Genomic DNA, 27466 nt, shown 5'->3' on the forward strand with positions numbered 1-27466 from the left:
TCCTGGGAGGAGAAAAGCAGGCCTGTTGCTGGAGGATGGGCACCTCTGTGTTTTTATGACTAGTAGCTGGGGACAGCAAGTTCACTTCACAAATTACCTCTTTTTATGGAGACAGCGTACTGATTAGGGAAGAAGCAGGGTGAAATGTTAGTGGGACACTTGAGAAGGGACTGGTTATGGGACACAGACAATGGAGAAGAAGGGAAATGAAAGCTTTTCACAAGTGTGTATATATATATATGTATTTATGTGCACAGTAAACGAAGGACTGGGAATTTAGACAGGGGATGACAAGACAAAATCCCTCCCTTTGCATGAAAATGTGACCATCATATTGGTTGTAATCAGAGCCCAGAAACGTTTGCCTGAAATGGAGTTTGACTGGGAATTACAGTACCAGTGACAATTTGGCTTCTTATAAACTTTGCCGTGTGTCTATAGTTTGGCGTGAATGAGTCCTGCCCTCCTTGAAAGGGACAGGCACCAGTTAAAAGTTTTCTTTACAAAACAAAATGAAACAACGGAAGAAACCCCAACATTTTCTCAGAACACTGCAAAGGATCACTGATTGAAAAAAATGTTTTTCTTCAGGTATATTCAGGCGAAGAAAGCATTCAGCTTCTTTAAACTGTTATATAAAATTGGTACTAGTTTCTTTAAATACTATTATAATTAAAAAAACCAACTGATTCTTCAAATAAAAAAAAAATCATAATCATAATTAAAAAATATCCCCCCCATGCTGATCTTCTCTTCAGAATAGGTCAGCATGGGAGTTTTGCACCCTAGACAGTTACAGTATTTCTGGAATAAAAAATTGCAAGTACACACAGAAAATACTACAGCATTCACTTAAAAATATCTCATTGTGTTGTTGTTGTTTTTCCCCTCCCAAGTAGAGGGATGGTGGGATTGAAAAGATGCCCTGAAACGGGAATATTCCTTTAAAGGAGCAATACTCTTGAAACGGAAAAGGGTGTTGGATAGACGCAAACCCGTGATTTAACTCGAAACAAGAGATTCCAGCACAGAAACAGAATTCGAGAGATGTGAATGTTCAGACACCAAGCGGGTTATTTGGAAATGTCAAGACAACCACACAACCCTCGGCAGGTGACCGTCTAGGCTTTGCCATCACCGGAGGTGGCAGCATCTCTCCTTGCGGTGAGAAGGCTAAGCTAAACCACGATGCTCTCGCTACGCTCTTGAATTTCCTCTGGTGGTGTTTCTCGCCATGTACTTACAGTAGAGGGTGACACGAGACAGTTTTTATCAGCAGTTCCCCACATGTACCGAGTTGAAGAATTCTCAGCTAAATCACAACAACAACATCAACAAAAATACAAAGCACCAAATCATCTCAAGACGTGAGTCAGTTTACAGGTTATTACCGTTTGAAGAAGTTTGTTGGTTGTTTTGTTGTTGTTTGTTTGTTTGTTTTAATCCCGATTTTCATGTTTTGTTTTCCTTAAAAACAAAACAAAACAAAACAAAACAAAAATCAAAACCCAAAACCCCCAAAATGGAACGAAGGATGCTTTACAATCACTTTAAGGCTCGCACTGAATGAGACATGACAGGTCTTACACGAGATTACAAATAATACATGTATGCCTTTCACAGCCTTAAAATGATACAGTAGGTCAAATTATTTTGCCAGTCACTGATCAAGTATTGTGCCTTTAAATTGACTCGCTTTTTGCTACTATGCTGAGTTTTATTATTACTGAAATAGTTATTAGATATGTGTAAATGTACTTTAGTATAATGTTTTTGGTATATAATTTCAATGTTTGCAGATTTCTTCTTTTCCAGAAATCAAGGTGGCAGGCCTTATTCTGGGCTCAGACGGTTGTTATTTACTCCACTGAAGTCAGTGGCGCTTTAGCGTGTGCAATTGTTCGAAACCAGATCAGATACTGTATTACCATATTAATCTGGTGCAAACCGACCACTACGCGCGGCCCATTTACACGAGGAAAACGGTTACATGGTGGGATCGCGTTCATAACATAACTTGGTCAAGGCTCGCAGGCTTGGCCAAATGGTGTTATAAATGCATTGCCAAATTGAGAATTGAGTTACAGACCTGATTTTGCCTTTCAGCTGTTGGAAAAATCCAACTCCATTGGGGTTGTCTTGGCTTTGCTTTCTTATCTTTAGACATTTGGTTTTTTTCTGCTAAATCCAATAAGAGCAACAAGATTTTTGTTTCTTACATTTCTCTCTTTTTGTTGTTGTTGTTTATTTTTTCTTTTCTTTTTTTTTTTTTTTTTTTTTTTTAAATTTTAAGGTTTGTATTTCAGTTGGTTGTTTTTTTTCCTGGCATATAATCATCAAAGAGTTTTGCATGAGAAAGGTGACAGTACTTAATGAAACTCAGCACCTAAGGGCATAAGGCAGTTGTAGGTTTGTTTGTTTGTTTTTTTTATTTTTCAATCAGCACCAATCCCATAAATAATGTTCTACACTTGGTGTACGGTATAAAACTGATGTGGAGATGCCTCCTTCTCCACCTGTGAATCCTAGGTGTGGAAGTTGAAATACTGTTTCTTGTGTGTAAAAAACAAAAGAAAAGTTTTTCTTTTTGTTTTTACTTACAAAACATAGAGAATATCTTTTTTTTTTTTTTTATACATACAGCAACCAGAAAGAAAGCTTATCTGAAGGTTTGTGTTTGTTTCATGATCTGTGTTTACCGTAAACAAAAATAAGGTCCCCTCTTTTACTTTTGCTTTAAGGAGCTTTTAAAGTGAAGATTCATATTGTAGCAACTCATATAAGAGAGGTCCATCTCTATACCTAATACCTACAGCTGTGGGGGTGACATACTGGAGGATGTTGATAGTTCTTCTTAACCTCCTGTCTACAAAATGAGCATCCCATGCAGGGTATCTTTTTCTTGGGATGTCAATCTTAATGAGAGGCCCCTCGGGGGGGTAGGGTCGCCCAGATGGAGTAGGTGGTACCATTGCTCTCACCTGGAAAACGGGCAAGCAAGTGTCAGCTGTGAGTTCCTCCTGTTGCTCCGTGACCGCTCTGGTGGGCGTAGCCTGGGCCCCCCGGTACCCAGGGGTTTGGGGTGCCATGGGCTCAACATCGGGGGGCAAAGGAATGCCCCAGAGCAGCTCGGCGCAACAGGAGCTGGCAAAGATCTTAGCTCTTGGCCCCATGGGATGCAGCACACCATAATATAACAGCATCAAAGCTATCCCAGCAGCAAAGCTAAGAAAGACACAACACAGTGCTGGCACGGCATATGAGTCAGTAGTTTCAGGATCTCTGTAAAAATACCAAAGGAGCGTCAAGGCAGCGTTCTCTGTCAGGACTACCGTGTAATACGCAAACATTCTGTATCGAGTCCGCCCTTCCTTGACATTAAACCAGCAGAAAATGTACACAATCCCTACCACCATGTTGAAGAGGATCTCCTCCCACTTAGACATGCAGAAATCTGTCCCACCATGGATGATCCAGAAAGCCATGGCACACCAATGGACCACTACAAAGATCCCAAAGTAGAGCTGGAAGATGGAAGCAAAGAGAGCAAAAGAAATAACTCGGGATGAGATGGTGAAGAGGCGCCAGAAGACATGGATGAGGGCCCCTCTGTAGCTCATACTCTTCTTGTCGTCCCTAGAGTCCCGAAGAAGCTTGTGATAGGAGGCTAGCACCCAAGCCAGGGACATCAGGGAGGCCACAGAGGACACACCTGCCGGAAGACACACAGATCCACTGAGTTAGACAGGAGGTTTGGTTGAAAACATCATCTGCTCACTAAATTATTGCATCTGGGGCAGTCTCAGTAGCCCAAAGGTTCAACTCACGTCTGGTTGTCCTTACAGTCTAGAGGAGACAAATACAGAAATATCAGCGTGGGAATTGGAAATTATGCTGTATGCAGGAGTTCTGTGACACAGCACATTATGCTTGTATTTCTGAGCTGTTGGCTCTGCCACCTCACCCCAGCTCTGCTCTTCTTACAGGGAACAGCCTCTGTCCTCTCCTGATTAGATCCACATTTGAGAATTTGAAATCCAGATCCCATCTAAATGCTGCAGCCCAAGCATGAAGGTTACTTTCTGTAGAAAGGGGTCCATCTCGCAGTGCACCATAGCAAGAGCAGGACATCTATGTTCCTTGCCACTGCATGGATCTTTTTTACTCTAAAACACTTTCATACAAGCAACATTCATATTGACTTGTACTTGATTCTGCCTTCATCAGGAATCCCCGTTTACATTCGCCTTTGGGAAAATAGGCAGTTGGTCAGGTTTTTTGTCAGCCTGTGGTCCCATGGAGATGAATATAGAAATATAGGGAACATCAAGACTCATCAATACCCTCCAAACGGTCCCAAAACAAAGACTCTGATCCCTTCAGCAACTCCCCTGCCCTATTTCCGGGATGGACTGAAGACCTATATTGGAGGTATCTTATCTCCAGCTCTGTCTCCTGGATGGACCACAGATCCAAGTTGCAGTCATGTCTCCAGCCCTGTCTCCAGCCCTATCTCATTCTGCTCCTGATGGGACCCCCCTGAAGAGACCTTGGATGTGGTCTATCCCCTTGCCTTGCCTGGGACTGTTGAGGGAGCCATTACCAGCACGCAGCTCTGCCTAGTGCGCTCAGACCCTGCGGCACTGCTCCCATCAGCGAGGGCATTGCCTGCTGGGCTTACCCTTGGTTCCCAACTCATCCCCCTGCACCCTGGCATGGGGCGGGCAACCCATGATATTCCAAAGGGGCCTGATCTTATTCCCCATCACAACAAACACTTAAACTATTTATTTGCTCCAATGGATAAAATAGTGCCCCGTCACACTTCAGGAGCTTTTAAAAATACAATACCATTGATTATCGCAAGGGTAAATTGAACAACTCATTGAGCAAAGCAGCATAGTAAAAATTAATTGACAGATTCCTGGGAAAAGAAAAGGCCACTGGCATCTCATTCCTTTGCTCCCGCTGCTGCTCACTGGACAACTGCTCTGCAGGTGAGGGAGCAGATGAGGGGCTAAGAACCACGTTTGGGAAACGAAATAATTTGGTAGCTATACTGATTGGGCCTTTGCCAAAGATTTCTCTGGGAGCATCACCTATAAAATCTAGCGGAAAAATGCTAACGGTTTCAAGCAAAACAAACAATAACAAACGCCCCTCCATCTCTGATGTGTAACGTACTGCAAAACAAGTCCAGCTCTATTTTGGTTTTACTACTTTAAGAAAACCCAAGGAGCAGCTTGCTGCAGCTGCTCAGGGTTAAAAAGCTAAAATATCTGAAAACCCTAAATTTCTTCTTCTCCTGTTTTCCTTGCACTTTTCCCTCTGCCCACAAGGACCTGGCTCCCACGGGGGATGGCAGGAAGATCCACTGGCTCTTCAGACCTCACTCTAGAGACTTTATCTTCTTCTTTTTGAGGAGCCCACCCCACAGTGCCGTGGGATTAGATTTCCCCCCCCTCCAGCCTAGCTACACCTGGAGGAGAGGTGCTGGAGAATGTGGCCAGGAAGGATGGCAGACCTCCATCTCTGCCCCTCACTGAAATTCTCCCAGCCTGCAGGTCCACCAAAACTACACCTTTTCACCAGCTCGCAAGTCGCTCTTTGAATACCTTGCCTTTGGGCTCACACGTGCATTAGCATTTCAGACTGAATTTTAAAAAACAACACACCACAAACCAGTAAGCTCAGTGGCCTTATCAACGAGGGAAGCTTTAGGCCACCATCTTGAAGAAAACCACAATTTTCCCCAAGTTCTAAGTCCTCAATAAGAAACACTTGCATATAGGACCTGGGGACTCTAATAGATGGAAACTTCTGAAAGTTAATAGCCTCAGCCCCAAACAGATGTAGATTAGATTTATTTTTAACCTATCAGGTGTGTTACATTTTTGGTAGACATAATTACCAGTTTTGGAAGGCTGAACAATGCCACACAATTCTTAAGGTAAGTGCTGCTATGTATGTATAAGTACAGCTTGTTGCAGTATCTTCTAGCTATCCAGTTTAAAAATTCTCCGTGATTAGCAGGCAAAAAAATGTCATGTATTGCCTTAGTTTAGTGCTGTTATGCTGGAAACTTGTACAGCATTAGATGTACCTGTATACTGAAACTCAAGCAGCGCGAACCCACAAGAGACAGATGTGTCACACTGGCTTAAAAATGTTTCTCTTGGGTTCATTTATTCTAGAATAGAGAGAGGAAGAAAATACACCAGAAACAAAAACCCAGTATACACATAAAGGCTTTTCCCACCGTAATGTTTTCAGTGCAGAAACCTACACTAATCACAGTCTTCGCTGTAAATTACACAGAGCCGGGCGAGAGTATGTGTGTTGAGTCACTCATACTGCACGATACCTTGCCTGCTGATAGTCATCTGAACCTCTCCTCGAGTCAACAGAGAGGCAGACACCCCCAGAAAGTGATTCACCCTGTCCTAAGATCCATGTGTGGGACAAGGGGGGTTGACTCATGCTCCCAAAGTGTCTGTCTCCATCCCTTGACAGGGGAGTGTGGGGACTTGCGATCACCAGCAGTCAGGCGGGATGAGTCCTACCCTTACAAAACAGTTCGTTGCCTCCTCATTTGCACTAAGATCTGAGGGGGGGGGAATGAAGTATCTCTAGACATTTTGACATATTCCTGCCACTGTTTAAAAACTCATGACTCTGCTGAATGAGAATTTTGGCATGCTAGTGATGAGCAGGATCTGGACCTGGGTGTAAGGAGGGTGCGTTCAGTAGGTGGACATCAAGAGGAACTATGGAGCAATATAAAGACTTCTCCAGTACTTCTTACTGTGTTGCCACAGAAATTATTCCCTATTTCATACAGACCTAAATGAGAAAGCACACCTTGGCTTTCATCATCTTGACCATGAGTTTCTCATTCCCATCTTTCCCTGTTACCTCTAGCCTGTGACATCTTCATGCAATGTACAGTTCTCACAGACTGTGGGATAAACTGTTCCTTTCTTTTCCACTTCTCCAGGCCTTATTTCTAAGTAACTAGAGAGGTCTCTCCAATTATAACTAGAACAAAAAGTCCTGGCAAGTTGGATCACATGGGAATTATTTTTTTATTTTGATTTTGACTTTTGCACATGGTGACTGACGCACCTTCATCTAGCATGAGTGGGTTTCAACTCCCTTCCAAGGATTGTTTATCAAAGGGTTGGGGTTGGTTTAAAACTGAAGTCACTTCAAAAAACCCACTCCCACTCCTCCCACTCTGTGCTTAGTCTTGGGAGAGGAAAATACCCGCCATGCACTGCCACATCTCTGTGGGCATTCTCAAGCCAGGAGGACATCACCTACCATGGGGCTGGAAGCCCTGTGGCTGCGTCTGTGGGATCTGTATCCCACCTGCCCATAACAAGTCAGACTGGCATAGACTGGGGTTATCTTCAAACTCTCTGCACGGGGCTGTACAACAGTCCTTGAACTCCTCCTATCCCCTGCTAGAAGCAATGAGTGACTCACAGGCCATAGTCAGCACCATTGAGGAGTCAAGCCCATGTGTCTTGAATGACACATGACAAGAATTAGTCCCTCAGATCCCATTAGTAATGTGCCCTGAAGTCCTTACCATGAGATATCTCCTAACCTACATTCAGTACGGTGAGGCAGAGCTTTCTAATGTCCCCATTTGACAGAAGCAGCACTAAGATTTGAAGGATTTATCCAAGGTCTCATATAAAATCCATGCTAAAGCAGAGAACAGATCTCTTTCACATCGCAGTGCACCTTGCATTTCAGACAGGATTCTGCTCCTACTGTAGAGACTCACCGCGGGGTGTCCATGGGTGAGTGATGTCTCTTACTTTACTCAATGGAGAATTAAGGCTTAGTGCAGCCATCACAGATGGGAATCCAGCAACTCTGGATGCTGGATGGAGATGCTGTAGGATATTCCAGACCTCCACATGGAGCTGGCAGATGTGACAAACTTACATATAGAAGACAAGAACATTTTTGAGCTGGGAGCTGGAGCGAGACAGGGTACTCGGGGCATCTCAAATGACACTAGGCAAAAGTCAACCAAATTGTTTCCTGAGTCATTACAACTAGTGGAGCCAGAGCTGTACGAAGGTCATTGTTTAGACCCTGTGGCTGAATTGCCTGCATCTCCACTGAACACAAGGGAAGCTTGGACACCCCCATCATGTGGAGACACCTCCATCGAAGACACTTTTGTTTAGGTGTCTGAATCTGGAGGTGAACTCGCCCATCATCTTGAACTGCTTTGATGATGACTTCTTGCGTTAGTAATTCTGCCTTTCTCAGGGGGACCTAATGAACAGTCCTCAGTGGTAAACACACGTGGCACAGAGACTAAGCCACAGTAAATGCTGAAGAGAAGTGAGAAAGCAGTGGGAAATCAGGCATCTATATAAAAGGCTAAATTTTCTGCGAAGAGTGTCGGACCAAGGAATAGAGTCTCTGAGAAGGCGAAACAAGAGCCATTGCTTGGGATAATGAAAACATGAGTGGACTAGAGTATAATGCAGGTAGCGATCTGATACTGGAGGAGAGGAGCACGAACCACTGTGAGTTCAAGGGAAGGTCCTGGAGCTTTGCTGAAGCTGGCAGGGACAGGCTGAATTTCAGCCTGTTTTGCCTTTCATCCTCTAGTTCCTACTGATGGCCCAGAAAAAGAAAAGGCCATCTCAGAAATATAATGAGAGTCTTTGAAAAATCCACATCCACAAGAGAGACTCAAAACAATGACTCCCCTTAAATTGCCATTGCTGTTTTTAAAGCCCATATATGTGCAGGAATAAAAACAGCGCATGGAAAGCCACCCCAGTCTATCTGGACTATTAATGCTATGCAATTACACATGGTTTTACAACTAGTCTAATAAAAGCTGTAGACAAATCATATACGCACACAAAAATGAATATTTAAAATGAACAATACATCAATTTTTTCCCTTACTCGCAGTGTTGTTCAGCTGAGGAGAGATGTTTTTCACTAGGGCTATGTACAGTTTTCATCATGAATCCAGATGCACGTTATTGGCTGTAAGTAATTTGAATGCACTTACTGTAGCATATTCCCTAAGTATTTACTGTGGTGCCTGTCCCTTTAAACCTGAAAACGATGCCTAAATGGTGCTCTATTTCTTTTTTGACATTAATTCTCCTGAAGACTCTACTAAAACAAAATGGGGAGATACCAACATTTCTCCTGGGTGAACTGGACAGCAAATATTCAGTGCGACATGAAACCTTCCATCAACCCCTGTGCGAAGGCAGCGCTTGCTTAATGCCAAGTGCCACGTCTGGGTTCCTCCCCATCACTCGCTGCCTGGCTCGGGCCTCTGTGCTGTGAACCTTGTTATCGTGTTTTCCCCCTTGGGTGGCACGTTCTTCCCTGACGCTCAGTATGAATCTAGGAACAGGCTTTCATTTGGATGCACAGAGTGAAAATGCATTTATATACGAAAGAGATCGAGCCAGATTCTGCTTTTGTAACAACATTGCCTGAAAGTCGCTCCCCCTTACTTTTTAATCTGTTTTTATTTATTTGCGCCAGAGTAAAAGGGGTCAGAATCAGAACCCAAGTCTGATTTTCATTTGTTCCTGCTGGAGTTTGATGCTTGATCTTTCTTTTTTCTTTTCTTTCAGAGGAGGGAATGACTTTTGTCTTCTTTCCTTCATTTTCCCTCTTTGTTTTTCACTTTGAACATGGAAAAATATGGATCATTACCAGTACATAAATAATAAAGGGCTGCATAAACCGTTTTGCCATTCATTTTCCTCATAGGATTTTAGGACACTTCCTTAACCAGTTTCTCCAGTGTGCCACCAGTCCATTATGGCAGATAAGCACTATTGCACCTATGGTGAACCTCACTTATAAGTCTGACCCAGGAATGGCCTCTTCACTCCTACGTGACACCTCTGTAGGCCACTCAGAGCTGGAGTGGCCAAGGATGAAAAGCCAGAGCCTGACACTGGGAAGAGATGTTACACTGGTGTCCTGTCCTTCGTGCTTTTCTCATGAAAAATGCTCTGGTTTTGCTGGGCAAGGGGTGAGTTTCAAATCCTCAGCACCTGCTCCCTTGCTAGGGAGCTCTTCTGAGACCTTCCTCCAAGGAGCATCACAGCCCCGTTCTCCCCAGGACCTGACTCCCCCAGGACACAGCGTCATCAGTCCATAAGAAACAGAAAACTGCTGGTGACTCTTTGGGAAAGGCAGGAACCAAAGGTAAGTAACTCAGTTCAGGGACCAATCTCCAAATAGGTCTGGACAACGAGAAGACGGTCTTCTACCACTGAATCCCACTGGGACTTCCTGACATTGAGTTTCTATACAGGACAGTCCATGTCCAAGCTAGCACAAGGAGGGCTCTTCCACATTAGACCAGAGGAATATCCACGTTCCCAAACCCTTTATTGTGAGAGTGAGAAAGTCCACAGCAAGGCAACTTCAGAACAGCTTGCTCACATGGGGAGCTGCCCTCCCACCCCTTGCCAGTTAAACGCTGGCTCATGTCCTGAAATATGAATGCTTCCTAAAACCTTTTCTTTTTACTAAATTAAGATGTCCTCACTGACTCCAGAAATGTTGGATCTCTTTTTAGTTCCCCCCCAGCCTTCGCGTTAGCACTGCCTTGAGGAACTGAGGTCCACAGGTTCACCATGGATTGTGTTTCAAAAGGACTTGCTTTTCTCCCCTTTCATCCTGCTGCCTTTCAGTTCTCCCGAATGCCCCTTTTTCTCTACTGCTAGAAGAAGTGACCGGCCACATTCATCTGATCTGTGCTCTCATTATCTCGGCTGCTTCTCTCATGTCTCCTCTTATTCATCTCCTCTGTGAACTCAGGAGCTGCCAAACCAACTCAGGCCCTGGGGCCATCTAGTCTTGTGTCTTCTCCTGGATGCAAGCCAGCGACTGATCCTTCTGCAGGAGGCACAAGGACTCCAGGCCAAGCAGAAATGGGATAATCTGCCCTCTGTTTTGGATTGCCCTTGAATACCCTCGGCTAAGTGTCAAATTTCCTGTTGAAAATGTTGGCTATCACCCATCACATAAGGATTGGCAAAGCTTCCCCCCCCCATTTTAAAACACCCTTAATGAAGATCTTCCTTGCGTCATGTGCCTCAGTGTTTATCTCACCCAAGGAAAGCTGTCTGAGACATGGGATGAGCTGCCCTCTGGAAATGCCTCTCTGTCTCTCCATTGACTCCACCTGGAGTGTGGATGATCAAACTGAAATGACCAAACAAGGAGAAATGGGTAAGATGAAAAGTACCCTAGGTAGCAGTGGTTTGGCATCCACCAACACCCCACAAGAGCTCAGAGGAGAGCCCTGAGTCCCAGCAAGGTGAGAAGAGCAGAAAGGAGGGTTGGGGAAACTTGTTCCTGCCTCCAAGATGAGTAGAATAGCTAGCATCAGCTTCTGCGGAGCAGAAGTTGACAGACCCAACATAATGTGGGCAAATTCAAGTGACGCAACATAATGATTTTATACCACTGAAGGCCAAGCAGGCAAAACAACCCCCCAGCACCCTCCTGATGAGAGAAGGGGGCCATGATCAGTGAGAAGACATATTCAAGTTGCGTTTCCCTGAACAGACAGACAGAGTTATCACCATCCTCAAGAAAGTGGTAGAAGAAAGACAATATCCCCCTGCTACATCAATGAGAAGGCTGATCTCAACAGGCGTGTATGTACACAGTCCTCATAGGCATGTAAGTCCACTATTTGCTTTCCGTAATAGCCTTGCCCCTTTCCTAGGATGCTGACCGCAAGTATCTTCAGTTTTTACCTATTTATGTAGGCAAAAAAGCTGCTGACATCCACTCCACAGCCGAAACATTTCTGGCAGCACTTAGCTGAAATCTCAGTCCTTATATATGCACAGATCTTCAAACAAGCCTCATCTCACTTAGCTAACTGAGATCTTTGATCTTGTATAGTGGCTTGCCACCAGATAACGGCTCATAAAAAAAACAGTATAGAGGAGAAGGGCACATGGGAACCCAGGCCTTGAGAGAACCCGGGTCACTGCGGTGACATCTAAACTAGCAAACGAAAAACAGAGCCAGGACTATTTGCTGACCCTGAACCCAGCTGGCAAAGTCTGCCATGTCCATACTATTAAACTCTCTCAGTACTTGTATCCAATCTGCCTTTTGAGAATGGTTCCTGGACTATGTGAACTGATTTTCTCATGCCTGGGAAAGCTTTGGGGAAGGGCTAGCTGGCCAAAACTGTATCAGAGACCATGTTAACAGAATCACTTGAGAGCCAGCGCTTGGGCTCCAGCACTGTTTGCATTACACGTATCGACATAATCTGCGCACTCCTCTGCCTATCATAAAAATGGTCACATAATGCCCTTCATCACTTTAAAAATAACGTGGAAGACCCATGGTTCAACTCCTGGAGATGAAGCCTCTCATATTCTCAGATTTTCCAGGCTGGGCTTTCTGGCAGAGTAAATTAGCCCAGGTGGCTGCTGTGTCCAGACAGCTCTGGGGAGCCCAGGCATAGCAGCGAGAGCTTAGGTAAGGTCTAATACAGATGTGTAGACAGCTTTCTGCCAGCAAAATGATATTTTGGCAGTATAGGTTAATCCTTCTAGGAATCTGGTCTCAGCTATGCTCTCAAAGTTATGTCTGAGGGACATGCCAGCGTGACTCTGTTGCTAGATAGGCAAACCCTGCCTTAAGGAGAAAAGCCCTCTTCTGAAGGTCTATCCAGCCACCAGAGTCTCTGATGGGAGTCTAATGGTGGATCTGAGGGAAATTAACTTCAAAATCACACTTTTCAGGGGGAGCAATGCATAGCAGGTGTCCAAGGCTACTCAGGAATCTGGGGTGAGTTTGGTGAATAGTTTCAGTCCTAAAGAAGCTGAAGGCAATCATGGACTAGAGGAGAGGGGGGACACACAACAAGACCAATCTTGCCGTTGGAGTCCCTTTTGAAGTGACATTAATTATTATGACATTATTTATGACATGAAGCTATTTATTTTGAAATGGCTCTTCCATTCTGAAACTTCCCCTAAATGTTAAGAAAATGTAAAGAAAAGAATTCACTGTCCCCCTCTCACCAAAAGCAGATAGTCCCACTTCAGTGGATGCTATTTTGAGGGTGTTACTATAGAACAGTTCTTTCCTTTGTGATTTTTGGCTAGTAAACCAGAAGTCTCACTAATATTACTGATGGTGTTTTTGATGTCAGTGTGGGGCTACATTTGATGGTGTTTCCAACTAGAAAAGCTGCTGTTATCACTTAAAGTGGGGTTCACGTAGCCCGGTAACCCACACCCCCAGCAGTGAGGACTCAGGCTATCTTATACCAGTGCCAACATCTCCAGGATCTTCCCACCATGCCCCAGCGCATCCTTCCCAGTCCATTCTCCAAAGGGCACGCTGAATCTCGTGTGGGCAGGGCTGCATTGGGGTTCATAGAGACGCTCAGAACCAACAACTATGTGCATCTCTGTCTTCTAATGCCACACATACAGGAATGAAAGACAGTCTCATCTGAGCCTGGTCTAAATTTATCCGGGTACCAGTCACCTGGGCTAATTCTGCAGTGGAAATGAGCTGGGAGAGCAGCAGCCAGGATTTCCTGGGCATAGTTTAGGTTGTTTGGAAATAGAGCATAAGAACTCTTATACGTGTCTATTTTTGTCAGAAGCTGTATGGATTGCCACTCCTTTCAGGGCGAGATACCCTCTGCACAGTCATCACTGTAATTGCAAAGACTTTAGTTAAATTCCTGTTAATCTGAATGCCTTTAACTGCTGTCTGAGAATAACATTGAAAAAGAACCCCACCTGAATCCCCAAAAGTGAACAGCCACAGACAAGAGGATTTGAAACTCCTTGAGAGACCCCAAGAGATTTCACTTGAAATGCTCCATCAGGATGTCCCGACAACACCTCCAGCAAGGACAGGATTTAAATCTATGCATGCAGAGCAAAGTCCCTCTTTGTAGGCAGTGTTACAGGGCAGCAGAGTCTATCACAGAAACCTGGTTCAACCTGAAAGGAATGCGGCCAGCAGAGACGCGTACAAGTCATCTCTATAGACTGACATTGCTTTTTCTTGTTGTACTTTCTGGTTCCTCTTGTGCTCATTTGCTTCTGACCTCAGTTCAGAAATCAGAGTAGCCCGAGCAGAGCCTTGTATCTACATGGCCATCAGCATTGGCCCAGAGGCCTCCAAATCTTACCAGGCACCTAACATGGGAAAAAAGTCAACCTAAGCTACGTTTATAGTTAATATGGAGAGCTAAGCACCACCATTAGCAAGGATCTACCATGGATCTCTAGAGACTAAAGGCACCCAAGTATGACTGGGCTTCTCTTGTAGCCTCTTGGTTAGCTGTGCAGTGTTGTGTGGTCCTTGATTGCTGAGATCTAGGTTTTTTTCCCTCTGCTATTTAATCTAGTCTTTCCCAGACCAACAGGAGAAAAATAAACCCAAATGTGATTACTTTAACTGGGAAGAATAAGATGGCAAAATCCAAGAGGAGTTACTCTTGGAGGAAAAATCATATTGCACATTCAACAGCTGGTTCTTCATGAAGGACACTTTAGACACAACTTCTAGCGGCCAACTCTTTGCTCAGATTCTTGAGTATATTGAATCTCTTCAGAGACTCCAGCAGAGTCACTCCCAGTTTACACTCTGCAAAGATCAGAACGAGCCTCCTATATTGAGATTTTTCAGACCTAATGATATTTGAACTCTACCGCTAGGAACCTTTAGAAAAGAAACACACCTTGTGATGCTACTAGAATGCACTGAAACGGGGAAAAACCCCCTCTGCTAAGGAAAACAACACATGGCTTTGTTTAGAAGAAAATCTTTCCCCACCATTTCTATGTTCTGAGTAGGGATAGCTGGCATGAAACAACACAACTCCACAAACACATACAATATACTTGCATTTTAACACCGTACATTTGATATTTGTTACAGCATCTTTATCCTGGCATTCTTTTTTAATTCAGATGCGAACTGCAGCCGTTGAGAATAATTTAAATCTGCCTAGCACAAGTTGAAAGGTTGTTGTAATCTCGCAAGTGGGACTAAAATACTCTGAAAAATAGGGGAGCAAATCAGCACTGCAAAGGAAAGCCCTAGGAGTTCTGCTGTCTGCTTCTGAAAGTAACCATGAGAATCTCTTTTCACTAGCCCAGGTCTGGGGCAGCTTTTGAACCTGGGACCCTGTGCCTAGAGATCAGTAACTGAGCAGAGCCTGTTACTGCTACATCCATGCGGATGCTAACGTCTGTTGACTGCTACATCCACGTCATTATTCTGTCTCAGCCTCCAAAACAGGGTGGCCCAATCCAGACTGCTTGTTGGGAATTGTTCTTGGCTTGTGCTAACACCTGAGCCAAGACTGGGAATTGCTTGGGTTGGTGCTAGCTGCCGTGAGCTAAAAATGTGCCAAGGACTGTGCTGATAATTGAACCACGTGGATGACCAAGATCTGGTGGCTGTGCTCATGTTCTGATGTGTTTCGGTTTATTAGCATAGATGAAACCCAACAGACTTGTCACCAGATTGGGGAAACAACATCTTCTGCCAGGGCTTAGTGAAGGAACTTCCTGCTATAAATACAGCTCCCACGGCCAGTTCCTTGGAGACGAGGCAACATCAAGGCAATGTTTCAAACAGTCTGTGACAGTACCAAACATGGATCCTGCAAAGCACCTCTGGTTAATGGTTTGGCCTGGACACAGAAAGTTTGCACGCCATTAGAGAAATAACTTCATCCCAGTCCTGGAAATGCTTTTGACCTGATGGGGAAGAGGAAGGAAACCCAACTTGGTTCACACTCACTGGCCAAGGTAAGAGGTCTTCATTCAGTGTGTTTAGAGGAGACGTGTCAGCAGTGCACACTTTGCTAACTTCATGGTTTGTAAATCTTTGTTATTGTGTAGGGGGCCGTTGGTGGAATTATCTCGGCATAATTGCAGGTGAGGAGACTGGTCTCCTGAAAAGAAGGAGCATCTCAACACTTCTGGAGAGTACACAGGGCTGGCATCATTAGAGTGAGTCTGGCAGAGCATTTCTGTGAGGGGGAGTGACAAAGTGACAAAAACGGATGTGGTGCAGCTGGTGCTGTCTCGCAGTGGGGTAGCTGAAGGCACCAGGGACACTGATTTCCAAGGATAACAGCAGGAACCTGTTTCTTCCTCTGCTTCCCATGCTTTGTATGCTCTGCAAAGCTCTAAGTGATGTGTAGCAGGCCAGAACTCAATGACACACCAGCATCTACCAGTTAAGTCATGCTCAGGTTGGCTCGTCTCTTCTGGGTCTTTTTGCCTTCTCAGAAGTTCATGTGTGTACAAGATGGAGTGGAGACTGCCTCTTCAACAGGTTAATGAACATCACCTTTCCCAAGGACAGGCTGAGATGAAACCATGCATCTGTTCCCCTACTGCAAACGTCTGTTTGCACCTTAGGATATTTCAGATACGGGCTCCTGTGATAGGGAAACAGCCGTGCCTGGTGGACATCCCCCATCAGTGAGCATCCGTGCAAAGATGTGAACGTACTGAGGGCACTGAGAGCATGAGGTTGGTCAAATGCCACTTAGGACAAAAGTCATTTCAGCAGATTTCCGCTGACTCAGTAAATCTGCTGCACGCCCAGACTTAGGACTGTCACCCCGAGCTAATCATCTAAAACAACTGATAGTTTCTGAAACAAGAAAGTTCTTTCCTTCAATACTCAGCGATTTTGAGCCAGTTGCATCAACCTGAACTGCTCCATCTACATCAGGGGTAGAAACACAGAGAAGTCCCTGCCTAGCACCATCCCTGCATCTTCCCCAGGTTTTTTGCACATCTCGGTGTCTATGTGCTCTCTGTTTACCCAGACTTAGCATGCTCTCCTGGATGCCTGAGGTGAAACCCAGAGCTGCACACTAGAGCAACCTGAAGATGAAAAGAGTTGAATTTCCGTGCATTTTACTAGCCAATTCCACAGCAGTGTGCAGCCACCTTTTCCTATGCTCTAATCACGAATCTGCCGCAAGAGGTATGTCTGCAAGAAAGTCTGCCGCATAAAAGTACCTGAAAAAGCCTTAATTTCCTGCCTGGAATCTGTTTGGCATGAACTTGCTCCCCAGGAGCCTGCAGCTTAGAGATCCTCCCCAAGACCTTAGGCTACTCAAACCTCTCTCTCCGTGCCTCAGTTTCCCAGCTAGCCTGCAGCTCCTAGGAACAGCATGAGCTAATGCTTGTGTAGTGCTCTGATGATGTAACCCCCCTCCCAGTGATTACCACAGTCTTACAAAGCCTAAAATTGGCAGCGCTGGCTACCTGCCAATGCTGTCCCGTGAATGGTGACTCATCTTTATTGGCTGTGGCATGTCATATGCGTGATGGTGGCACATGATACAGAACAGAAGGGTTTTTATCAGCACTCCAAAATAACAGAGCAAGAGCTATGGCAAGGTGGTGGACGGAGAAGCTGCAGGTGGGGATGGGCTAAGGGATGACGTCTCTCTTTGGGCTTGCTCCAAAGCCCATTGGAAAAAAAAAAAAAGCTGTCACTGGCTTCAAAGGCTGCTGGACCCAGTCCTTCCCCAGTGCGCTTGGACAATACGGCTGATGATAGGGCAAGCTTTCCCCATGCCGCTCACTGCCAGCATGCCTCGGGCTTGGCCTGCTCTCAGCATGCCAGAGCAAGACGTCCTCAGTGCCCACTGCCAACTGTGGAGATGGCTTTTTGATGCTGCTGGGAATTGGCCCGGGACCAGCGACTCATTTCAAGCAGGGCACCAAATTGCTATCTGTCATCCGGCTTTGGTGAGAAGGAGGGGAAGGCAGGAACACAGCCATATGCCCCAGCCTGGCAAAGCACTTGAGTCATATGAGTGGCCTCCCAGGCGAGCTGCTTATGTGTTTGGAGCTCTCTGGGCATTTTGTGAGGTGTCTCCTTGGTCTGCTGATGAACATTTAAAGGGAAACTGTGGTTGAATCAGGACAAACTTTCAACGCAGATTACCCCGGTTCCTTCCTGCCAAGCCCCTCCAGCAAGCGCACAACTGGTGGGGTCCCTTGTCCCCATGGCAATGAGCAACTGCTTTTCTGCTCATGCCTCTTCTGTCACAAGGAACCAGGGCTGGGGGATGGATGTTTCCCATTTCTTTTACTCCCCAAAGAATGGCATGAGAGAGAGGGAGAGAGAATAAGTCTTCAACACCATGGGCAAAGTTTTAGCATCTTTTTTCCTTATGATCTGTCTCACAGCCCAAGCCAAAGCCCAGAGTGTGACTCTGGTAGACCTTCCACCCACCCCATCTCCTGTTACCGAGGACTCTATGAGGCAAAGACTTTTTTAGGCATACATTGAAGTTAAGTTGCTGGATTTAAGGAAAAATATACTGGTCAGAAAAGGGAGGAGGATTTCTGCTTCTGGAGGAAAAGAACTTTGCTTAGGCTTGCATCAGTGTCTCACCCATCCCAAATAGAGGGTGTAGATGACACGTTGGTCTTTCTTGTACTGAGCCCTGTGGAATCTGATGCCGGTGTAGAAAGGGTGAACCACGGCTTATTTATGATGGGTAACTCTGGTTATGGGACTCTGCACAAATGGGGACAATTTTGTGTACTGAGGTCACAGAGATTTGAACTTGTGATTTTGGATTCATATTTAAGCACTGTTGGAATGTATATATTTAGTTACACCCAAGTTGAAAGACATCTGTGGAAAACAGGCAGCAACACCCCACAACAAGCACTTTCCCCTACACATCGTTTTCCATCCAGCATGGCATCTCTCCATAGTCCTCTGTGGCTCCATCTCTACTAAGAACCAGGTATTTGCGGGGATTTTTCTCCACCCCTGAGACCAGCAGGCACACCCTGGTCCCATCCATACTCCATCTCTTGCCATCCAAAAGTGGCCATGTCTAACTGCCTGCTGGGAATGGTCCCTGGTCTGAGTTTACTCCCAAGCAGTCCTTGGGGATTGTTTGGCTCTGAGTTAGCTGGTCCAAGGCAAAACCATGTCAGGCCCATGCTAACAGGGCAACGGTGGTGATGATGGATGCCCATTGCTGGTGCCTGTCCACTTGTACCCCAGAACTGCATTTCTGCTGGGCTCTCCAATGGACGTACCTGCTTGGCCCAGGCCAGCATGAAGGATCCTGCACTAACTTCTAGTGCTCCTTCAAGGTTAGCTGTGCTACTTGTAGGATGAACTTTCAAATCTAATGAGTCTCTTCTCCACTTTCAGTAGAGCCACGGGAGTTTTAGTCTCTTCAGTTAGGTTCAGGCCACTGTTGATCACATTTGAAAATCACACCCATGGGCAACTAAAGGCTGAAGGCTCCCTTTCTAATTTGGTTGCCCCAGCTAAGAAGCTTACTTTGATCTTTGGGGCCTGAGTGGGAAGAGGACTAAGTAAGAAGTAGAATCATAGAATCATAGAATGCTTTGGATTGGAAGGGACCTTTAAAGGCCATCTAGTCCAACCCCCCTGGCAAGAGCAGGGACATCTTCAACCAGAGCAGGCTGCTCAGAGCCCCGTCCAACCTGACCTTGAACGTTTCCAGGGATGGGGCCTCCACTACCTCTCTGGGCAACCTGGGCCAGTGCCTCACCACCCTCATTGTAAAAAATTTCTTTCTTAAATCCAGTCTGAATCTGCCCTCCCTTAGTTTAAAACCATTGCTCCTTGTCCTGTCACAACAGGCCTTGCTAAAAAGTCTGTCCCTGTCTTTCCTATGGGCCCCCTTTAAGTACTGGAAGGCTGCTATAAGGTGTCCCCAGAGCCTTCTCTCCTCCAGGCTGAAGAACCCCAACTCTCTCAGCCTGTCCTCGTAGGAGAGGTGCTCCAGCCCTTGGATCATTTTCATGGCCCTCCTCTGGACCTGCTCCACCAGGTCCATGTCCTTCTTGTGCTGAGGACCCCAGAGCTGGACGCAGTACTGCAGGTGGGGTCTGACCAGAGGAGAGTGGCAGAATCACCTCCCTCGACCTGCTGGCCACGCTGCGGGTGATGCATCCCAGGATACGGTTGGCCTTCTGGGCTGCAAGCACATTGTTGGCTCATGTCCAGCTTTTCATCCATCAGTACCCCCAAGTCTTTTTCCACAGGGCTGCTCTTGATCACATCATCCCCCAGCCTGTATTAAAACCGAGGATTGCCCCGACCCAGGTGTAGGACCCTGCACTTGGCCTTGTTGAACCTCCTGAGGTTCACACAGGCCCACATCTCCAGCTTGTCGAGGTCCCTCTGGATGACATCCCGTCCTTCTGGCGCATCAACTGTACCACTCAGCTTGGTGTCATCTGCAAACTTGCTGAGGGTGCACTTGATCTCGCTGGCAATGTCATTGATGAAAATATTGAACAACACCGGTCCCAGTACGGACCCCTGAGGGACACCACTCATCACTGATCTCCATCTGGACATTGAGCCATTGACCACTACCCTCTGGATGTGACCATCCAACCAGTTCTTTATCCACTGAACAGTTCATCCATCAAGTCCGTATCTCTCCAATTTAGAGAGAAGGATGTTGTGGGGGACCATGTCAAAGGCTTTACAGAAGTCCAGATAGATGACATCCATTGTTTTTCCCTTGTCCACTGATGTGGTAACTCCCTTGTAGAAAGCCACTAGGTTGGTCAGGCAGGACTTGCCCTTGGTAAAGCCATGTTGGCTGCCTTGAATCACCTCCCTGTCCTCCATGTGCTCTAGCATGGCTTCTAGGAGGATCTGTTCCATGATCTTCCCAGGCACAGAGGTGAGCCTTACAGGTCGGTAGTTCCCAGGGTCATCCTTTCTACCCTTTTTAAAAATGGGCACAATGTTTCCCTTCTTCCAGTCACCAGGGACTTCACCTGACTGCCATGACTTTTCAAATATCATGGAGAGTGGCTTGGCAGCTACATCAGCCAATTCCCTCAGGACTCTGGGACGCATCTCATCAGGTCCCATAGACTTATATATGTTCAGGTTCCTCAGGTGGTCACAAACCTGATCTTCCCTTACAGTGGAAGGGAAGTTCCCTTCCTTTATCCCCCTGGTCCCCAACATGTTGTCCATTGACTCGGGAGGAGTGAGGAGAGCAGTTGCCAGAGAAGACTGAAACAAAAAAGTTGTTGAATACCTCAGCCTTCTCCTCATCTGTTGATACTAGGTCACCATTCTTGTTCATCAGTGGAGGTACGCTTTCTTTAACTTTCCTTTTCTGGCTGACATACCTGTAGAAGCCCTTCTTGTTATTCTTTGCGTCCCTTGCCAAGTTCAGCTCCAGCTGCGCCTTGGCCTTCCTGACCCCATCCCTACACAAGCGGGCAGCGTCCCTATGCTCTTCCCAGGTTACCTGTCCTTGCTTCCACTGCCTGCGCAGTCCCCTCTTGCTCTTTAGTTTGACCAGCATGTCTCAACTCAGCCATGCTGGTCTCTTCCCTTCCTTGCTTGATTTCAGGCAAGTAAGTAATCCATTCATTTGTTGTCCTTTAGATATGGCCTTGTTTTTAGATCTCAAACCATTCCTCAACAAGTCGTGGTGTCTTGGGATATTTCCTACCCTACGAATATATCTAACAGGACATTTCAGACAGTATGTAGTTCACAGCATATCCATTATTCACAGCATATTATTGGTTAACTATCAGCCTGTCATCAGAGGAAAATTAACTGAGAAATTTATCTCCACAGGAGACTTAACTCATTACCACCCACACAGGAAACCTCTCACTCAGGCGCAGGAGTGTTTAACTTGAGGTTGGCTCATCCCGAACGCACTCAGCTCGACGAGGAATGCCTTCTCTGGGCACTGAGGACAACGGCTAACCCACACCGGCTGCTCGTCCTCTACCCCACAAAGACCAGTTAAGTTTTCTAAACTAAGCGACAGGGGAAAGCATCTTAAGAGTGCCCTTGCAAAAAAAGGACAAGCCCTGATCATAAATGGCCTCCAGACATGGTACAGAAAGAGTGAGGACATGATGAAACAGATAGGACTTTGCTTTGGGAGGGACAACAAAATTTGGCTACATCATTTGCAAACTCCACCAGGATAACCTTTCAGCCAACACACATCTCGAGCCGAGATGTTTAAAATCCCTTTTAGTGCCTGATTTGTACCACTGCGCTTAAAAAAGTGACCCCACAGACAGGCTGAAGCTAATGTTGCTTTTTCTTAAATATACGAGCAGCTTCAGACTACTTATTGCTGGGCTGCAGAGAGTGCAGACACCTCGCAAAATCCCGGAGATTTCAACAGGACTTTGCATGATGAAGGCTTACGCTGCAAATCTCTTTCAGATCAACAGCAGGGTTATGGAGGAGACAGGCACAGCATCGGTGGATAGACAGTCCTTTTTTGTGGGGGGAAACCCTGCGCTGAAAACTGCAGCCTCACGCAAGCAAATTCCCAGCAAAAGCATTGCTAAAGCACTCGTGACATGAGTGGAAGGACGTTAGAGGTTCAGCTAAATCTCTTTAAGTCTTAAAGTAGCCACATGAAAAAAATAAGTTAAAGGAAACCTCTTTAAGAGGAGATTTATGCTGAAGAACTGGAATCCCTCTCACCTCATTAACTGCCTAGAAGTTGGGTGTTTCCTTTAAGCTGGTTATATGTGTTGCTTTCCATTCAGTGCAGAGGAACAGGCAACTCTGCAGGGTGAAGTGGGTTAAGGATGGCTTATTCTGCAAGAAGTGAGGTGGATTATCTGCTAGGATTGATTACGAAATGAAGATCTGAGGTGCTGGGCTTTTTTTGTTGTCATTAATATTACGTTTCCCCCTGCAAATATGCCATGTTATTTAAATCAGGGGAGTCCTCTGGCCAGTGCTGTCCAGGAGTCTGAGAGACATGGCCACCATTTCATCCCATCCTCTCCTAAATCTCTGAGACAGTTAAGGTGACTGAGGGACAGGGACTCTTCCGAGTCCCACCACCTCCTTTTGCCTAACCCTAAGGGCAGGTCTAAACGCATCACCTAGATTCTGTCTAGATTCCCTGGAGAAAGGCGCTGCTGGAGGGCGAGCATCTCATCTCACCTCCTTCAGCTGCTTTGGACGTGGGCTGATCCATGTTTTGGAGGCATCCTTCCTCCCTCACCTTCTGTTGACTCTGTTTTGGACCCACATGGCTGTGGCTGGAGTGGATGAATCACTCACAGAGGGCCTGCATACCAACACCAGCTCCTTCCACATGCATATTCAGGAGCTGACATCGACCCATTTGTCCCAGCACAAAGTACTCCAGCTCAGGCTCTCAGCATGCACCTTCCAGGTCAGATCTGCTCACCCGATGGAGTACACTGAGTTCTTACTTCTTTTCTCTCTGTGCTATTTTCTGCTCTTCCCGAGTCATCAGGCGACAGCAGTTAAGCTGGGATCTGGTCTGTCTTCTTGTTCTAGGGATATGATGAAGGAACGAATCCTGACCTCATGAAAACTCGGGGGGGGGGGTGTCCTAAGCTTTACTGAAGCTGGGACTTGACCTCAAATTCCAGCTCCAGCACTTCTGCTGCTGGTGGTGTCAGACCATGCAGGAGATGCTAACTCTTGGGTGAGCAGTGGCCCATTGGTGAAATTGGTCCATTCTTGGAGCACTGAAGGAGCAATAAATGCAGGTTCCACCCAACCCTTTCAAACAGGTACCTCTCAGGGTAAAATGGTCCTTTGCAAGGCATGGTGAGGCTTTTCTTTCTTCCGCCCACCCAATAGGTATGGAAACCAGGAAATTAAGCGTTAGCCTGATTGCATCCCCTTCTACTAGTCCTCGCACTGCTCCCCTATTCACTGCAACCACAACAGGCAAGACCAGCCCTTTCTGTCACCATGCATCTCTGGAGGAGATGCTCTGGGTTTGAGTAAAGACCTCCAGCGTATTCACTCTTCTTACCTCAGCAGCTACCCTCCCATGGGAACTAGGAGAAAAAAGCAAAATTTCCTGATAGCCATTCCGGTAACTCTCTTTCTACAATTCCTTAAATAGGAGAAGGAGACATTAGCTGACCCATTTGGAGAAGACTGGAGCCTGGCTGGGCTTTCTGCACTGGGCTTGGCATTGCAGTCTTAAGAGCAGGGAGGACTGAGACTTGGAGGAGGGATGTATGCCATATATAATGGTAAATTGACCTTGTTGTAGCACTAAAGTAATCCATAAGAGACTGCGTGAACCATATGGAAATAGCTGGAGTCTGGACATAGTAGCACGGGCTGTACTTGGGTTTATAAGCCCTGCTGTGGGCAGTTTTGCCAGCGTGCGTCCCTCCGTGACGCAGCTGATACTGTCCCTGTTCAGAGGCAGAACTGGCCTCTTCCTGTACATGTGACGAGCCACGCTCACACAGACACGATGAGCCACGAGAGACTTGATTTGATTTTTAAACAATCTGCCTTCCTAACAATATCCGTCTTCCTTTGGTTTCTGCCTGCTTTAAGGGAAATCTTTGACGCTCCCTTTCATAACGGCTCCTCTCAGCATTTAATTTCCTTTTACATAATTATGTACTGGCCGGGAGGAGGAAGACGACAGAAGCACCGAACGGGCGTGGAGGAGCTCTAGGAAACCTTGCACCTGGGTCGGGAGCGCTGAGCAAGCTCCGCTGCTCGTATCCATCAGCAGCGCCCGCCGCTCAGCAACGCAGCCCTCGGATGTGCGACTGCATCTCTGGCACGGGGAGGGGGGGCGAGGCAGGGAGAAGGTGCACCGGGGACCCCGGGAGCTCGGCTGCTGGAGCGTGGCAGGCAAAGAGCCCTCCAGGGCTCGGGGAGGCAGGCGGGGACGTGCGCTGCCTTGGAAGAGAGCGCAGCTTGCTCGGTGTGGTGGAGGAACGGAGGAACTGCATAGCTGAAGAAGGGGGAGTTGGAAAATGATGCAGCTTGTTTGGTGGATTAGGCAGCCATGCCTGGAAGTGGCGAACTAAAAGAGCCGCCGATTTGAAAGCCTAGAGGGATTATTTGGACGTGTTGTCTGACTTCCAGCACAACAGAGGCCGGCAAACTTCACCCAGTGCTGTCTGTAGCGAGTCCAACAATCTGCATAACGCCCTGGCAAGCCTTTTAGGTTATGATTTATACATTTTCAGTAGGGTTAATAGCGTTGGAAGCAGCAGGAAAAGGGTGCTGGCAAATATGAGCAGTTCTAGCAGGAGCTGTAGAAAGGCATGTTCATCATGTCAGCACTTTGGAGGTCTGGAGAGCTCGTGATGGGAGGTTTCAGAAAAATACTGCATAAATAGGAGAAGGGAGGCCTCTATAAACAACTGTGATGGACATGCTTAAAGTATGGAGGAAGGGGAGAGCAGTCTGACTTACGGATGCTCTAGATAGTGGTGACCTTGGTCTAGCCAGCAAAATTTAACCCTGAAGAACCACCAAGTTCCAATCCCAGCTCCAAGAAACTCCTCAGGTCTGCCAGAAATGGCATGCCACAAACAGGCTGTCTTTGGGAAGCATAATCCGAGTGTCATCCCTGGTGTGTGGATTGAGCAGGGGCTGAATAACCCAGCAGCTCATCAGCTGGTACCACTGTTGGTGCTTGGAAAGGACAGTTCTCCCTTGAGCTGGTGACTCTTAGGCAGCCAGCATTTCCATGGCCTTGGGCCGGTAGAGCTGCTCACCCCAGGGCTGGGACAGGGGCATATGCCTCTTGACTGGGGGGATGCCCCATGCTCCAGGACATGACTGCAGCAAAGAACATCAGAATTGGCCACCTCTTCTCTGTGGTTGCTTCCAAGCCTCTGCTCATCTATCTACCTTTGCAATGATACCCGCACTACGTGTCTGTCCCTACACAATCCCCTCCACTGCCTCCCCCCCTCTCTTTTCTTCGACTTGCTGAGAACCATGGTGCCAATGACTAAACCTTAATTCCTGGGCACTCTTCAGAAAAGGTCCTACAGCATTTAGCTACTAAAAAAAAAAAAACCCCTTATACTACACTTCACACCATCAGAGCATTGCACAGTCATTGAACCGTTTGTCCTCACAACAAAAATTCGAATCTGGCCAGTTTTATCATCCTACTTATGCAAGGAGGGAAACTGAGGCAGGGAATGATTGTGTTTGCCCAGTGCCAGGCGGCAAATGAATGGCGACACTTGCCATAGCAGCAGAGGCTGCCTGCCTCCTCCTGACAACACCATCATTTCCATGGGTGTGGAAGAGCTGAATCTCGTCTTTTACCAATACTGGTTTTTTTCCCCAGCAGAACGAGCAGAAATTTCACCCAGCGAACGCAGCGCAGAGCTGGAATGAGATTTGTCCCAAGTGGCAGCCCCTTACACGCCAGGTTGCGTAGGGCGGACGGTTAGCAAAACGTCCATCGGCAGCTGAGCGTGGGATCAGAGGGGGGAGGCCAGGAGGATGGGGAGGGGGGGACGAGGGAGCCACTTACATGGTAATGTTTCTGCACGGTTCTTTTGGATCATTATGCAGAGCTGTAGCACCAGTTGAGGGGCGCTCTCGAGGAAAGTTTCCAGGAGGCGCAACATATTTACGTCTGCATATTCGTACATCATAGCCCAGTAGAAACGCCGCTGGTGTTCCTTCCGCCTCTGGCTCTGGATCCCTAGGTACATAGTTCGGATATACCTGCAGGAAACAGGAGGAAAAGCTGAGTGTGAGACTTTTGCATACATCAAAACCTGAGGAGGATGGGGCTGTGGGCCAGTTGTTTGGGGAGAGGGAGGTTGCCTGGGGGAAAGAGAATTTGGGGTAGACACAGGTGTCTACACAGCTCTAAAACTATCATCTCCTGCAAGATCTGAGGACCACTTTTGTATTGCAAGAGTGGGAAACCTTTGACTTGCACCACCCAAATGTGAAGCGTGGGGGTAGGGAATGCTCGTGAAACATTTGCACAGGAAAACAACTGCCTCACTTTGTTTTTATGATGAGAAGAGGAGAACCTACTTGACAAATGCTGGTCATGACACTTGGCGGTGGCTTGATAGATCATTTAAGCACCTTCAGCACTGTAGTAAGGAGCTTCCCTCACGGACCCCAGAGATTTGACCCTATTTCATCACAGGTGGAGCAATGAGACACCACCTTCACCTTCAGCACATATGTGACCCACAAATGCAAAAGGCCACGGCTTGTCACTGGTCAGCTATTGCGACTGGACAATGTTGAACTAGAAGGAGGTGTGTCATGCATGGACAGGTACTGCTTTATCGCCTCTGTTTCCATATCAGGTGTGCAAGGAGACCTCCAAACATCACCTTGGGGACACAACTTCCCTTCAGGGAACTTTTGGCCAGCCTTTGTAAATGGAGGTGATCCAGTCAGGGTAGCACAAGGTGCCCAGATGTCAGAGGACTCATGCCATTTAAGAAAGGAAGCATCTCCTAACAGGGTCCTTTCTAATGCTTGCTGATATTAATGATCTAATATTGGGTCTTTTTCTTTCTTATCCTGAGCAGTGGCTGTAACCTTGTGCTCTGAAATTTGGGATGGGAATCATTTCACCTAACACCGACCCTAAAGTTGG

General features: G+C 46.6%; 1 protein-coding gene across 1 annotated transcript; it reads right to left on the reverse strand.

Moving 5' to 3' along the window:
- Positions 1–2328: 2328 nt before the first annotated feature.
- LOC142407937 (XK-related protein 6) lies at positions 2329–26521 on the reverse strand. Its single transcript, XM_075497694.1, has 2 exons — positions 26369–26521; positions 2329–3712 (listed from the first exon to the last, which is right to left on the reverse strand). Exons 1-2 carry the CDS (start codon positions 26490–26492, stop codon positions 2748–2750), a joined length of 1089 nt encoding a protein of 362 aa, XP_075353809.1. The 5' UTR covers positions 26493–26521; the 3' UTR covers positions 2329–2747.
- Positions 26522–27466: the final 945 nt, after the last annotated feature.

The sequence above is a fragment of the Mycteria americana genome, chromosome 3 (assembly GCF_035582795.1).
Source record: "Mycteria americana isolate JAX WOST 10 ecotype Jacksonville Zoo and Gardens chromosome 3, USCA_MyAme_1.0, whole genome shotgun sequence".
NCBI classification, from domain to species: domain Eukaryota; kingdom Metazoa; phylum Chordata; class Aves; order Ciconiiformes; family Ciconiidae; genus Mycteria; species Mycteria americana.